At 34.6% G+C, this 15,777-nt stretch overlaps 1 protein-coding gene across 4 annotated transcripts; it reads right to left on the reverse strand.

Moving 5' to 3' along the window:
• Nucleotides 1–53: 53 nt before the first annotated feature.
• Nucleotides 54–14,417, reverse strand: LOC107780504 (uncharacterized). Of its 4 annotated transcripts, XM_075237431.1 has the most exons (4): nt 7,448–7,695; nt 4,045–4,113; nt 3,410–3,516; nt 54–1,127 (listed from the first exon to the last, which is right to left on the reverse strand). In XM_075237431.1, exon 4 carries the CDS (start codon nt 1,021–1,023, stop codon nt 265–267), a length of 759 nt encoding a protein of 252 aa, XP_075093532.1. In that variant the 5' UTR covers nt 1,024–1,127; nt 3,410–3,516; nt 4,045–4,113; nt 7,448–7,695; the 3' UTR covers nt 54–264. The 4 variants fall into 4 exon arrangements, with proteins under 4 accessions (XP_075093532.1, XP_075093531.1, XP_075093533.1 ...); XM_075237430.1 differs by lacking the exon at nt 3,410–3,516; XM_075237432.1 differs by lacking the exons at nt 3,410–3,516; nt 7,448–7,695 and adding an exon at nt 4,269–4,295.
• Nucleotides 14,418–15,777: the final 1,360 nt, after the last annotated feature.

A 15,777-nucleotide genomic window follows, 5' to 3' on the forward strand; every position in this document is an offset into this window, starting at 1 on the left:
TGGTCGAGATATTTTCGGAAAATCACATAAAAACAGGAATAATAAAGGAAAACTTCTCCAGAACAGAACGAATAGACGACAGAAACAGAGGGCTAATAAAGTAAGCCTTCATACATCATTAGAGTCCAGCAGAGAGTTATAGGAGCCAGACAGCTTAGGAAATTTTGCAAAATCCAAAATTCAAACAGATAGGAAAACTATAATCAACAGTAGAGAGTAGACACTAATGATTGTCCATGTTGATCAGTAGCTTAGTTTAGGGATCTAATGTGCAGTGCGCAATATTCCATGCAGATAACCACCAGTCATAACAAGAGACACAAAGGAGACAACACCAGCTGGAAAAACCTTCTTTGACTTCAGAAACCGAGATCCCATTACTCCCAGAAGTGCAGCCGAGAGGACGAAACCCATTGATGATGCCAAAACAGGTTGTGTTGGAAGCATAGCATAAACAGAGTACAAAAGGGAGGCAGAAACTCCACCTGCAATTAGGGACTTCGTGCTGCCACTTTTCAGATAACCCATAAAACCACCAGCTCCAACCAAGAAAGCATAGCCCAATGTCAATTTTTGGGACATAGAAAGGGCCATTTTCTTTTTATTGCTATGATCCTTGCCTTCATCTGACTCCCCCTCGTTGCCACCATCATTATTATTATTATTATTGCCACCATTATCTCCCCCACCACCACCACCGCCATTTGCACTCCCAGAATCATCTCCACCACCACCACCTGTCTCTGGCAGAATATCAATTCCTGGCCCTGCTGAATCAACAGTGAAGGTGGTTGGCATTGTAGAATCAGAGACAACACTGGCTTTGACTCCCCAGTAGGAAGGCTTTGATCGAGTGGACAAGTTTGGGTACACCGTGCAAGGGGTATTCAATGGATGTAGAGATGAACGAAGTGACCTCAATGGCTGACTATGAGCAAAGAAATGCTGCCTTTGACTCCAAGCTTGGACGCGAAAGTGAGGCAGCACTATGGAGGATTGAGCAATGGCCAAAAATTCTCCCATGATGTATATGCTGAATTATGAGAAAGTTATTTACGGGATGTTTTGTTTTCTGTAGCTTGTGTATTATCAGCAACTTCCACAAAAATCAGTCTTCCATCAACAATCTGCAACCGGTAGATCATTTCAATGACAGAACAGAAAAACGGAAAGCAGCAAGACTCTTCAGACAGCCAACATTCGATATTTCACCAGGAGGTAAAAATGAAACAAAATTAAATACACTTTATAATGCTGGAAAACAAATTCCCTTGGGGAAGTAAAGGAGCTTTCTGCAAAGACATAATGCTACTTAAATTCCCCCTGATTGGTGAGGATTTCTTAATTTTAGCAGATCAGAATCTTTTCCATGGTCCTTACAGTTGACTGACTTTCTTTTTTTTCGCGACAATCTCACAAAGCCAAGATTTGGAGCAACAAAAAACAATCAAAACAGTCTCTCTCTTTCTCTCTCAAAAAAGCCATCTACTTTAAATTTCTGAAATAATCCATAAAATCAAGACTCTGCACATAAGTAAATCAAGCATAATTGCTGCAAACAATTAACCAACCACCACAATCTCAAATTAGCTTTCAAGCCAAAGCTTGGTGCATTATTGACATCTCCAGTCAACGGAAAACACTTCATGCATTTTTTTTTTATGAAGTAAGCAGGATATCATTAAAAGCATCAAGAAGATGCAAAAAGATTACAAAACAAAGTTTGTTAGCTCATTTACAGTTGAAGTGCTACAAAACTAGAGAGCCGACAAAGTCCAAAAATACATCAAAAGTAGATATGCAAACAAACCACAGAGCTACGCCAAAAGTAAACATGTGCACAAATAATTTTCAAGACCAACACCAATTTTTTCCTAACATATTCGTATCATTGATATAGGATGTCTACTGCTCTCAGCAATTGTGCTTTCACTCATCTCTATTTCTGTCTACTGGGTACTTTCCCGTGTTTTATAAAAAATTATAACATTCTTTTTAATTTGTGTACACAAAGTTTGGGTATTACCCTTTTGAACAACTTAATGTTCTCAACTGTCATTTTGCACTAAAAACACACACAAAAAGAAAGTTCAGCTGCAGAGGGGTAATAGAAGCATAGATGCGGCAATGAGGTGCCAATATTAGATAAGAAGTCAAGAAAGGTAGAGACCACATGGGGTGACTGGTGGCAGTGGCTTAATAGAGGGGAAACAGACCGTTCGTCATCTTGGCGAGCAGCAGGATTGGAGTTTGATATCATAATTTTGTTCTTCAGCTGACAAGTTATGCAAAATATGAGTATACTTTTCCTTTTTCCTTTTCTTGTTTTGTTTGTTACCTGCTGAAAAGTTCTCATCTCCAAAATAATAACTCATCATTTTGCAGTCCTTATTTTCCTTAAAATGATAACTTCTATAACCTCTTTAGTCTTTACTACAACTTCCCAGTTTCTTATCAATAACTCAACGACTGTCACTACTTAAAGCAATGAAACATCTGCGACCAGTGAACTTCAAGAGATTTTGCTCTACCATATTGCTTGCAAAACCAGAAGGAACACTCGCAACAACAAGAGACTTCCTACTATTCATTTCCACTAAAGAGTTTATGAGACAACTAATTCAACAAAGGTAGATTATATATCCATAAAACAATTAAATAAAATAAACACCAAAAACAACAGCAACAATAGTCGAACATAATGAGATACAGTTCCTAGACCAAACACCGTTTCTCCATAGATTTTCTAGAACCTAGACCCCTTCCAAGTGAAAGTTAGATTTTTTTAGATGGTTATATTGTTCGCATGTTTCGTTATAAGCCTATTAATGCCCCCAACTTACATTTTCCACCCTTTATCATTAGTTTCATTCAAGCAATGATTATCCTGTCTCCAACTGAAAGCATTTGCAGGACCAAGTCCTTTAGACCAACAAATGCAACAATTTGTATTGGTCGATGATAGCAAAAGTTCACAAAGTCAAACATCACGCTAAATTGTTTAAGATGCTTGGAAAAATCTTTCGCTTATAGTTTTGTTGTGAAGTGCTGGAAATAGACATCTGTCTTCTTTAATCTATGATTGATAAATAGTTTTCAAAGCGAAAGACAGACTATGAATTGTCAATAATAGAGGAACACCTAGTTTTTAAAGTGGGACACCACTATAACAACTATGTGTTTCCTATCTAACAATGGACAGATTTAATTAAAAAAAACAATATTTAAGAAAAACCTAAAAATTTGAATGGGAAGTAGCGGGTGTGCTTGCACTCATTGCTGAAGGCTACATCCACAACTGATGATAGGCACCATCATTAAGCATGTTCCATAAAATATACACAAAACACACCATCAACAAACACACAGAAGCAAGTGTACACATCTACCAACAAAGTTGAGGAATTACCCTTCCGTTAATGGAATTCAATGCATTCCGAGCATCTGCTTCTGACTCAAAGGTAACAAATCCAAAACCTTTAGGCCTTTGCGTTCTTGGGTCTTCAACAAGCCTCGCTGCTCGCCCAAATTAACAAATCCATATAAATCAATCAATCAAATCAACTACGCCTCAATCCCATATTAATTATAGACCTATTTAACAAATCAGTCACAAAGTACAAATTCCATATTTATAAATAGCTATAAGGCAATCAAGTATAGTAGATAAATGGCGTATTTGGTATAAGGGAAAATGGAAAACAGTTCAATCAAAAGGAGGAAAATGACTTCCCTCACTTATGGGCGGAAGTCATTTTTCCACCAACTATCTTCAACTAGCACTAGACTTCATTAATAATCTCTAGTACTCAAAAGTTTCATCAGAACACTCTCCAATTTGCTGATATTATTTATTAATTTTTAATATTATACTCTATAATTTGAAAAATATTTTCCATGACATAAATTTCCTTGGGAAAGGACTTATGTCATACTTAACACACCCTAAATTTCACACTTCCTTATTTTGAGGATAAATTAAATTACATTTCAGACGAAAAAAATAATGATTCAGAATATAGAAATGAGGAAAGGTGAAGTAACCTTCTGTAACAACGCCAAAAGGTGAAAAGAGCTTCTTCAATCTTTCATTCGTAGTGTAAAACGATAATCCTGTTTAAAAGAACAAAAATCGAATGCGTCAGTGTTAGGGTTTTAATAAGGACAACAACAGACAAATAAATCACGATTAATAAGAACAGATAAAATACAATAAATATTTGTGTTTTTGTGTGTGTGTGTGAAATATCGGGAGAGAGAGAGAGTACTGCTGACGAATAGCTGCAATCCTTTTGCCATATGAGTTCCGAGAGCAGCGCTGTATCATCAAGTCAAAGAGGAGAAATTTTATTTTGAGTGAGATTCAACCAACAAAAATTGTATGAGGCACCTCTACCTATTTGACAAGTGGAAATATGGGTCCCACATGTTTCCATCCCCTTATCTCAATTCCCTTTCTCATATTTTTACCAACTTTACGAGATGACAAAATGAAAAAGCAGTCAACTTTTCTCCTCTATCTTCTACTCCTTTTCTAAAAGGAAGGGAACATGTGGATTTTTAGGGTCGTTTGTTCGTGTATGCTTGTCCAAATTCAAGAGTCTAAAAAGAAGAATGACTGGATTTTTCTCTGTGTATTTTAAAATAGAAAAATGATGGGCAAAATATTTTTGCGGGAGAATCATTGATTTTTTGAGATATCTATGCTTTTTAGTTCCTAATTTGTACTTGTCGGATCAATAGTTTGGTTGAAGCTTATTAATCTGACATCTCACTGGTGTGCAGTGATGTAAACTCAACTTCACATTTATCATTTTATTTTAATATTGTTGCTTGGATACAACTTGAATATCTTTAGGTTTGAAGACCTTTTCTTTTGTGATGATATGGGATTCTAGGTTTGAATTTTTACGTGTATTTTATTTTCTGCAATAATCAGGGGTGGCCCTTCCATAAAGCAAGTAAATCAACCGCTTTAGGCCCCATATTTGTCGAGGCCCCATTTTATGTTACAGCTAATAGACTATGTATAAGTTTCAAAAAAGGTTTTGTGAAGTGAAAAAGTTTATTTATTTCTTTAACAAATATAGAGAAGAAGGATTTGCAACTGCTATGATTTCTACTAAGGAAATTGCACTTGAAATGAATATCGAACCCGAATTTCGTAAGAAACGTGTGATATATAGGAAGTAACAATTTGATGTGAATGTTGATAAAGAAATCTCAAAATCTTTTGAAGGGTCCTTTAGAGTTGATTACTTTTATACATAATAGATAATGCTATTTTTTCACTTCAAAATAGATTTGAACAATTCAAAGCATATGAAAATATTTTTGGCTTTCTAGTTGGCAATAAAAATTAAAATCACTAGATGTTGGAAATTTGAAAAAATATTGTCTTAATCTTGAATGTTCCTTAAAGCATAATAATCAATTCGATATTGATGGTTTAAATTTATTTTCTAAATTAAGAGTATTAAGGAAAATAGTACAATTAGAAGATTGCAGTTTAATTGATACACTTAATCAAATAAAAAGATTTAATTCTTTTTCAAATACCTAAATTTCTTATAGAATAATGTTAATAACTCATGTTACCGTTGCTTCAGCGGAAATGAGTTTTCAAAATTAAAATTGATAAAATCTTACCTAAGAACAACAATGTCACAAGAAAGGTTAAATGGATTAGCTATATTGTCAGTTGAGAAATACTTATTAGGAGTTACTGATTATAAGAAAACCATTAATAACTTTGTATCTAAGAAAAGCTAAAAAAAATAGACTTGAAATAAATAATAAAAAAAATAAAAAGTTAAGGCCCCTCAAAAAGTTTGGCTTTAGGCCACAAAATTCGTCGGGCCGCCCCTGGCAATAATTGAAAATTGTTGGATTCTTGGTGGCATATGCTAAATTTGAATCGTTGTTTGAGTTGAAAGTGTTAATTAAAATATTTGATGATTGGATTCTGCGAGACTGCATTGGAGTAGGGGTGAACGTCGGTTCGGTTCGGTTTTGAATATTATCGGTTTTGCCTATCGGTTATCGGTTATCGGTTAATCAGTTATTGATCATTATCGATTCGGTTATCGGTTTACCCGATAAGGTAAAACTAAAATTAAGAGTGTTGAACGCTGAATATTACCTAAAATTAAGAGTGTTGAACGCTAGTATTTGTACAAAGTAATATTTGTACAAAGTTTGGAAGCTGCTATATATGACACTTCAGGGTAAGGACCAAGGAGCGGGTGGGGATTTCAATCCAACAAAAGAAATTCTCAATATACCATTTTCAGTATAAAACTAAAAGCTAAACTACAGCTGAGTAACAATTTTAAAGGTTCCAAAATGAGATTTAAACTTCTATTCAGTATCAAGAATTCAAGATCTTGTGGCAGAACTACAAGCATTTGAAGGCTGTCACAAAGTTGCACATAGAACAACAATTCAAAGCTGCACATAGAAAAATTAAACACATATTGACAACACCCATAATCATATACTCATAATTCTAAAGGAAAAAGCAAAAAAGATTAAATTTTTGCCTCAAACTAAACATACCCAGTGGCCAGTACCTCAATTGCCCACATACAAAGTGCAAACAGCTCAAAACTCCAATCTAATAAAAATAGGAGATAAAAAGATCCCAACTTTCACAATCCAAAAACAGATGGTACACACAGTAATGTCCAAACTCCAAAGTAATAGTTCAAACACATTAATAACAATACAAAGTAGTAGCAACCTTAAGATTAACAAGTTCAAAGTCCAAACATAATACTAATAGTTCAAATTCAAGTAAACAACACAACAACTACTCAATCCTTATAGGCTTCACCAAATTGCGCTCCAAACAACGCTCAACATGCCTCATTTTAAAATCTTAAAATGAAACACATATAACTACACATAAAAAAGGAAAATATGATAACAGAAGGTTTGCTTTCATTACTACAAAGTATTGAACTGCCTCATGCTTCTCTTAGTTTCAATAGAGATAAAGAAACATCATTTCACATATAGTACATGTCACTAATTCTGCGCCAGATGGTAACTAAAGAAGACTTCGACATATGCTTTTATGGCTTTAATCAAACTGGAAATCTGGAATCATTTTAAAAAGATGTAAATTTAATTTATTTGTTAAAGAATAACATGAGCTGTAAGTCCCAAAATAAGATTTCGCAGTAATTCCATGGCTTTCAGCCATCTAACTCCTATAAGTGATGGTTAAGCAAAAAATTCAAATAGTACTTCAAATGAAGAGATGTAAGGACTGTGATAAACAATCAACTAAGATAAATTCAAACAATCAGTGTAGTATAAATTCAAGAAACCAAACATTTTAGGGAAACCATTTTTCTAGCTTCATAAAAAGGAAAATATGCAAAAATTGATTTCTAAGATACCAAACTAAGACGAATTCAGAAATGGGATATGAAACACTGACCTTAGTGCAATGCTCTGCCGGAAAAAGATATAGAAAACTGAGTCTTGACGGGCTCAGTCGTGGGGGCGTGACCGCGTGAGTCGTGAGGCGGAGAACTGGTGAGGGCTTGACTGCTTGAGCCGTGTGGCCGGTGGCGGACTGGCAGAGAACTGGTGAGGTCTGACTTCTGAGGGTGAGGAACTGAGTGAGTGAGGCGGACAGCGGACTGGCGTCTGGCGACTGGCGACTGGCGGAGAAAGCAAAATTAGTATATGAAAATGAAACCCTACTATTACTAGTATATACTTAAGCCTAAACTAGTAAATTAGTAAAGCTTTATTGGGTTATTGCTTTACCCAATAAGGGAATTGTTAAACCGAGCCCGAACCGATAACCCAATAAAAAAAAAATACTGGTTATCAAACCGTTAACTCAATAACTCAATACCGATAATTCAATAAATAATTAACGGTTCGGATTATCGATTTTACCTGATATATGGCCACGCATGCTTGGAGAAGTAGAGGAACGAAATGCATTTAACTCAAAATTAAAGAGATGATGAAGTTTAGTAAAAGTTGAAAGAAGAAAACGGATTGAATATCACTACTGAGAGAAACATGAGTATAAGTAGGTTAAAAAAAGTAGGGTAGGACCTACTCTTAAGTAAAATGGGGTAAAAAAGATAGAAATGAGATGGTGAAATGGGGAGAAGTTTTATTGTGTGTCTCACACAACTGACATTAGTTGTGTGGGACTCCTTTTTATCTCATAAACTAGTGGACCTCAATCTTATACTTCTGGATCCACAAAAATCTGGGTCCACAAAACCGTGAAACAAAAAAAATACTTCATACAACTAGTGTTAGTTGTATGAGACATAAAATAAAATTTTTCGTGAAATGGAAAACACGTAAGTGTGAGAGAGATAAAAAGAGGGAGCTGACATGTGGGACCCATATTTCCACTTGTCAAATAGGCAGAGGTGCCTCATACAAGTTTTGTTGGTTGAGTCTCAATCAAAATAACTGCAGGTCGGTCACTATTTTAATTGAAATTGCATGTTGGTCCTTTCTTTTCTCATTAATTATTATATGTCCCCGTTTCAGCGTTTTTTCTTCTTCTGCTCTTTCTTTTTTTCTTTTCTTTTTTCACCTTTTTTTTCTTTTAATTTAATGCGATACGAAATCAGTGCTAATAAGGGGAGACATTCTCCAACTTGCTTTCATAAAAATTCCATGTCGCAAATTTATGGCCGCCGATAAGCTTTATTGGCAGATGCGATACATGATTAAACTGAACAATAACATTAGAATTGCTGCTAGTGGAGTCAATATTTATTACATTATGGGTCATTTTAAGTGTGAGCCTCTATGGCAGTTAGAGGATCAGAAAAAAAAAATCGTGTGAGTCAAGGAGATCGCTCTGATACAATATAATGGAGAAGTTTTATTGTGTGCCTCACACAACTGATATTAGTTGTGTGAGACTCTTTTTGTCTCACAAATTTGTGGACCCCGATCTTACATTTCTTGGTCCACAAAACTCTAAGACAAAAAAGATGCATCATACAACTAGTGTCAGTTGTATGAGACACAAAATAATATTTTCCCGTATAATGAATGAGTAAGATGAAACAAAAAATAATAATTTTGTTAAATAATGATGAGTTGATTATATACACAAACAAGTTACAGAGGCCTAGTTAACATACCAGAAAGCAAGAAAAAACTAACTCCTTAAATGATGGGAACAAAATAACAACCTATGCAATAAAACAAAGTAGATACACAAATTTTACAAAGCAGTAACAGTAACTCCTAATATGTTAGGTGTTAATTATTAAATAGTCCTTCGAGTGGCAAGCAGGACGACGAAGATGCCCTTTACTCCCGCTTTAAAATAGTAGGAACTATTACATTATTTCTTTTGGGGGTAAAAACATGTGGTATTCTTTTCTACTACTCTATCTTAACGGCGGTGAAATTACATACTCCTTTTTATAAGAGCCATCAATTATTATTGAGGTTTAGCCGGACACCAAATGCTCCAATCAAGGATTTCCAGCTCCACAAACCAAGTAAAAAATCATGTCACTGGAACTGACTACAAGCAAGCAAGGGGAAGGGAATTATTGTGCAATTAGTAGGGTTGCTCAATAGCTCTTTCCAAATGGACATCTGAGATAACATCAAAACGAGCACAAAACAGATCTGGCCGCGATCTATTTCTGAGATTTTCCTAAGTAATAGCATACAAGTCCAATAGCTAAAATACAAGCTCATCTACGATATTTCAGACAACCAACATTCGATATTTCACCAGGAGGTAAAAATGAAACAAAATTAAATACACTTTATAATGCTGGAAAACAAATTCCCTTGGGGAAGTAAAAGAGCTTTCTGCAAAGACATAATGCTAATTAAATTCCCCCTGATTGTTGAGGATTTCTTAATTTTAGCAGATCAGAATCTTTTCCATGGTCCTTACTGTTGACTGACTTTTTTTTTTTTTTGCAACAATCTCACAAAGCCAAGATTTGGAGCAACAAAAAACAATCAAAACAGTCTCTCTCTTTCTCTCTAAAAAAAGCCATCTACTTTAAATTTCTGAAATAATCCATAAAATCAAGACTCTGCACATACTTAAATCAAGCATAATTGTTACAGACAATTAACCAACCACCACAATCTCAAATTAGCTTTCAAGCCAAAGCTTGGTGCATTATTGACATCTCCAGCCAACGAAAAACACTTCATGCATTTTTTTTATGAAGTAAGCAGGATATCATTAAAGGCATCAAGAAGATGGAAAAAGATTACAAAACAAAGTTTGTTAGCTCATTTACAGTTGAAGTGCTATAAAACTAGAGAGCCTATAAAGTCCAAAAATACATCAAAAGTAGATATGCAAACAAACCACAGAGCTACGCTAAAAGTAGACATGTGTACAAATAATTTTCAAGACCAACACCAATTTTTTCCTAACATATTCATATCATTGATATAGGATGTCTACTGCTCTCAGCAATTGTGCTTTCACTCATCTCTATTTGTCTACTGGGTACTTTCCCATGTTTTATAAAAAACTATAACATTCTTTTTGATCTGTGTACACAAGTTTAGGGATTACCCTTTTGAACAACATAATGTTCTCAACTGTTATTTTGCACTAAAAACACACACAAAAAGAAAGTTCAGTTGCAGAGGGGTAATAGAAGCATAGATGCGACAATGAGGTCCCAATATTAGATGAGAAGTCAAGAAAGGTAGAGACCACATGGGGTGACTGGTGGCAGTGGCTTAATAGAGGGGAAACAGACAGTTCGTCATCTTGGCGAGCAGCAGGATTGGAGTTTGATATCATAATTTTGTTCTTCAGCTGACAAGTTATGCAAAATATGAGTATACTTTTCTTTTTACCTTTTCTTGTTTTGTTTGTTACCTGCTGAAAATTTCTCATCTCCAAAATAATAATTCATCATTTTGCAGTCCTTATTTTTCTTAAAATGATAACTTCTATAACCTCTTTAGTCTTTACTACAACTTCCCAGTTTCTTATCAATAGCTCAACGACTACCACTACTTAAAGCAATGAAACATCTACGACCAGTGAACTTCAAGAGATTTTGCTCTACCATATTGCTTGCAAAACCAAAAGGAAGACTTGCAACAACAAGAGACTTCCTACTATTCATTTCCACTAAAGAGTTTATGAGACAACTAAGTCAACAAAGGTAGATTATATATCCATAAAATAATTAGATAAAATAAACACCAAAAACAACAACAATAATAGTCGAACATAATGGGATACAGTTCCAAGACCAAACACCGTTTCTCCATAGATTTCTTAGAACCCAGACCCTTTCTAAGTGAAAATTTCTTTAGATGGTTATATTCTTCGCATGTTTCGTTATAAGCCTATTAATGCCCCTAACTTACATTTTCCACCCTTTATCATTATTTTCATTCGAGCAATGATTATCCTGTCTCCAACTGAAAGCATTTGCAGGACCAAGTCCTTTATAACAGTAAATGCAACAATTTGTGCAGGTCGATGATAGCAAAAGTTCACAAAGTCAAACAGCACGCTAAATTGTTTAAGATGCTTGGAAAAATCTTTCGCTTATAGTTTTGCTGTGAAGTGCTGGAAATAGACATCTGCCTTATTTAATCTATGATTGATAGATAGTTTTCTAAGCGAAAGACATACTAAGAATTGTCAATAATAGAGGAACACCTAGTTTTTAAAGTGGGACACTTCTATAACAACTATGTGTTTCCTATCTAACAATGGATAGATTTAATACAAAAATAATATTTAAGAAAAACCTATAAATTTGAATGGGAAGTAGCGGGTGTGCTTGCACTCATTGCTGAAGGCTACATTCACAACTGATGACAGGCACCATCATTAAGCATGTTCCATAAAATATACACAAAACACACCATCAACAAACACACAGAAACAAGTGTACACATTGTCACACCTCCTTTTGGCGCGCCCACCCCGAGGGATAAACACACAAGGGAGTTTTTCCAATTTAAGTGATAATATTCGAAATGAGATTTGTTTATTTATTTCAGAGTCACCACTTGAGATAGGTTTGGCTTTTGGTGTCCCAAGTCACCGGTTTATGTTGAATCCCAATTCAAGGAAAATATTCGACTTTCCAAATGAAGTATGCGAACCAGAAATTCTAAGTAAGGAATTCTGTTGACCCGAGGGAAGGTGTTAGGCACCCCCGGATCCCGTGGTTCTAGCCCGGTCGCTTAAATTATTGTAATGGCTAAAATATCTGATTTTAATACATGTTCAAAACTATAGTGCAATTTTAATTATTTACCGCTTTATTATTATTTTTTAAAGGAATTGCAACGTCGTGAAAACGCGTCTCGAACTACGTCGCAATCAATACACCCGTGGTTGTTGACACATTTCGACTCCGTTAAGATTTGGATTTAGGTCACATATGTGCACCCGAGTTTAGGGAGATAACATTATTAAATACGCGCCTAAAGATACTAACGCGTTATTATTTTGGGAAGGCCGCAAAATTCGCTAAACGACATGTCCTGAAATCTAAGCATTTAAAATAACCATCTATTGAGGCCCCCGCAATTTATGCATTTTATTTGGCGAGGCTCGTCTCATTTTATTAAAGGCAGATCCTAAAGTGACTACGATTTCTACTCTACCTCTTGTCTCTAATAATAAAAGCAATATCCTAATTGATAAATGAGTCGGATTGTACCATGTTAAACTATATATTGCAATCTTTAAATCAGGCCTCAAATCAAATTATTCCCTCATGGCCTATGTCATCAAAACTTTAATCACAGTCAACTTTGTTATCAATCCCAAACAAGAAATACCCTACAACAAAATCATTCTAAAAACATTACTCAAAAGTAATTTAATATCAATCTATGAGGACATTGCAAACACGAGCAATTAAACCCAAATAACAAGAAAAAAGCAAAGTAAACATGATATATTCCATGAAAGTATAAACCAAATCTTCACAAATAATTAAAACAATAACATAAAGGATAAGGAAGAAACCGACCTTAAAAGAAACTTTCTTTATATTTAGCCTTTGTTCGGAGGTACAAGTAAGCAACAGAAATGAGAAACTGAATGAAAAATCAACGAAACAGCAACAACAGAAACAACGAGCAATATACTCGGAATCGCGGATCGGACTACGAACGGGATCGGAACCTCTTGGCCAAACACGAGCATCTCATTGCAACTCCGGTTTTGTTTCGATTTTTCTTCCTCTTGAAGTAAAATCTAATCAAAGTGAAAAATGGATATAGCTCTCCAGTATTATGGTGTGAGATTGTTCTCCATATTTATGAGTGTTTGTGTGGCAGAGAATTCTCAAGAATGAGGGGGTCTACGCCATTTTTAGTTCTTTCTGCCGCTGTATATTTCTTGTATGCAGAATGTATATCGTGTATATTCTATGTATATTTACTGTATATCCAGTGTATATAAAGTGTATACCGCCCCCTTTTTAGCTCTAGAGGCTAACTTTCTATCCTTTTTTTTCTCTCTTTGGTGATGGATTTGAGGGGATTTTATGGCTCTTTTTGGGGTGGCCGAAAATGGAGACATGGCTGTCACTTTTTTTGTTTTTCATCCCTTTTGTGTGTTGTTTTTTGTATGTTTGTGGAGTGTGAGTTGTAAAGTGCAGAGAGTGTGTGTGTTCATGTGCTAGCATGTGTTGGCATGTGTTAGCATGTGTTGGCATGTGTTAGCATGTGTTAGCGTGTGTTTTCATGTGTGTCTCGACTGAAAATGTTTTGGGCTAGGTCCGAAAATTAAGCCTAAAAATGGATATTTTGAATCCAAATGTTGTTCTTTCCCCGCAACCGAGAATAAAAACACGATCCTATTTAATTAGTCTCACATAAACAAAATAACTATTAAACTAAGAGTGATAATTAAAACAAAACTATTTTTGGATATTTTTCAAGATTAAAATGACTACAAAACATTAATGAAACTATTTTTTTTTGTAATTTTCGTTTTTATATAGAGATAAAAATATAAAGTAATATTTTTGTATTTTTAAGGATTAAAAAGACTACAAAATATTAATGAAATTATTTTTTATAATTTTCGTTTTTATATAGAGATAAAAATATAAAGTACTATTTTTGTATTTTTAGAGTTTATGAGAAATACATGAACTAAAATTTATATATTCTTTTTTTGTAATTTTTCATTTTTGTGATGAAAATAAAGTAAAGAAGTCAAAAATAATTGAAATAGCTATATTAGGCCTAAATTAAATATTTACGCTAAAAATGTGAAAATTCTCGGGGAGGGTTAAAAATCACACGTCTACACACATCTACCAACAAAGCTGAGGAATTACCCTTCCGTTAATGGAATTCAATGCATTCCGAGCATCTACTTCTGACTCAAAGGTAACAAATCCAAAACCTTTAGGCCTTTGCGTTCTTGGGTCTTCAACAAGCCTCGCTGCTCGCCCAAATTAATAAATCCATATAAATCAATCAATCAAATCAGCTACGCCTCAATCCCAGATTAATTATAGACCTATTTAACAAATCCGTCACAAAGTATAAATTCCATATTTATAAATAGCTATAGGGCAATCAAGTATAATAGATAAATAGCGTATTTGGTATAAGGGAAAATGGAAAACAGCTCAATCAAAGGGAGGAAAACGACTTCCCTCACTTATGGGCGGAAGTCATATTTCCACCAATTATCTTCAACTAGCACTAAACTTCATTAATAATCTCTAGTACTCAAAAGTTTCATCAGAATACTCTCCAATTTGCTGATATTATTTATTAATTTTTAATATTATACTCTATACTTTGAAAAATATTTTTCATGACATAAATTTCCTTGGAAAATGACTCCTGTCATACTTAACACACCCTAAATTTCACACTTACTTAGTTTGAGGATAAATTAGATTACATTTCAGATGAAAAAATAATGATTTTCAGAATATAGAAATGAGGAAAGGTGAAGTAACCTTCTATAACAACGCCAAAAGGTGAAAAGAGCTTCTTCAATCTTTCATTCGTAGTGTAAAACGATAATTCTGTTTAAAAGAACAAAATTCAAATGCATCAGTGTTGGGGTTTTAATATGGACAACATCAGACAAATAAATCACGATTAATAAGAACAGATAAAATACAATAAATATTTGTATTTTGTGTGTGTGTGTGTGTGTGTGAAATATCGGGAGAGAGAGAGTACTGCTGACGAATAGCTGCATCCCTTTTGCCATCTGAGTTCCGAGAGCAGCGCTGTATCATCAAGTCAAAGAGACACTATATTTGTCGAAATTGCAGGTCGGTCACTATTTTAATTGAAATTGCATGTTAGTCCCTTCTTTCTCATTAATTATTATATGTCCCCGTTTAAGCGTTTTTTCTTCTTCTTTTTTTTTTTCCTTTTCCACCTTTTTCTTTTCTTTTAATTTTAATGCGATAAGAAATTAGTGCTAATAAGGGGAGACATTATCCAGCTTGCTTTCATAAAAATTCCATGTCGCAAAGTTATGGCCACCGACAAGCTTTATTGGCAGATGCGATACACGATTAAACTGAACAATAACATCAGAGTTACTGCTAGTGGAGTCAACATTTATTACATTAGGGGGCATTTTTAGTGTGAGCCTGTGTGGAGTTAGAGGATCAGGAAAAAAACTCGTGAGAGTCAAGGAGATCGCTCTGATACCATATAATGGAGAAGTTTTATTGTGTACCTCACACAACTAATATTAGTTGTGTGAAGCTTTTTTTTGTCTCACAAATTTGTAGACCTTAATCTTACATTTCTTGGTCCACA

Source organism: Nicotiana tabacum, chromosome 18 (assembly GCF_000715075.1).
Source record: "Nicotiana tabacum cultivar K326 chromosome 18, ASM71507v2, whole genome shotgun sequence".
Taxonomy (NCBI): domain Eukaryota; kingdom Viridiplantae; phylum Streptophyta; class Magnoliopsida; order Solanales; family Solanaceae; genus Nicotiana; species Nicotiana tabacum.

Coding starts and splice junctions, on each gene's coding strand:
- LOC107780504 (XM_075237433.1), bottom strand. CDS start 1,023: ATGGGAGAATTTTTGGCCATTGCTCAATCCTCCATAGTGCTGCCTCAC.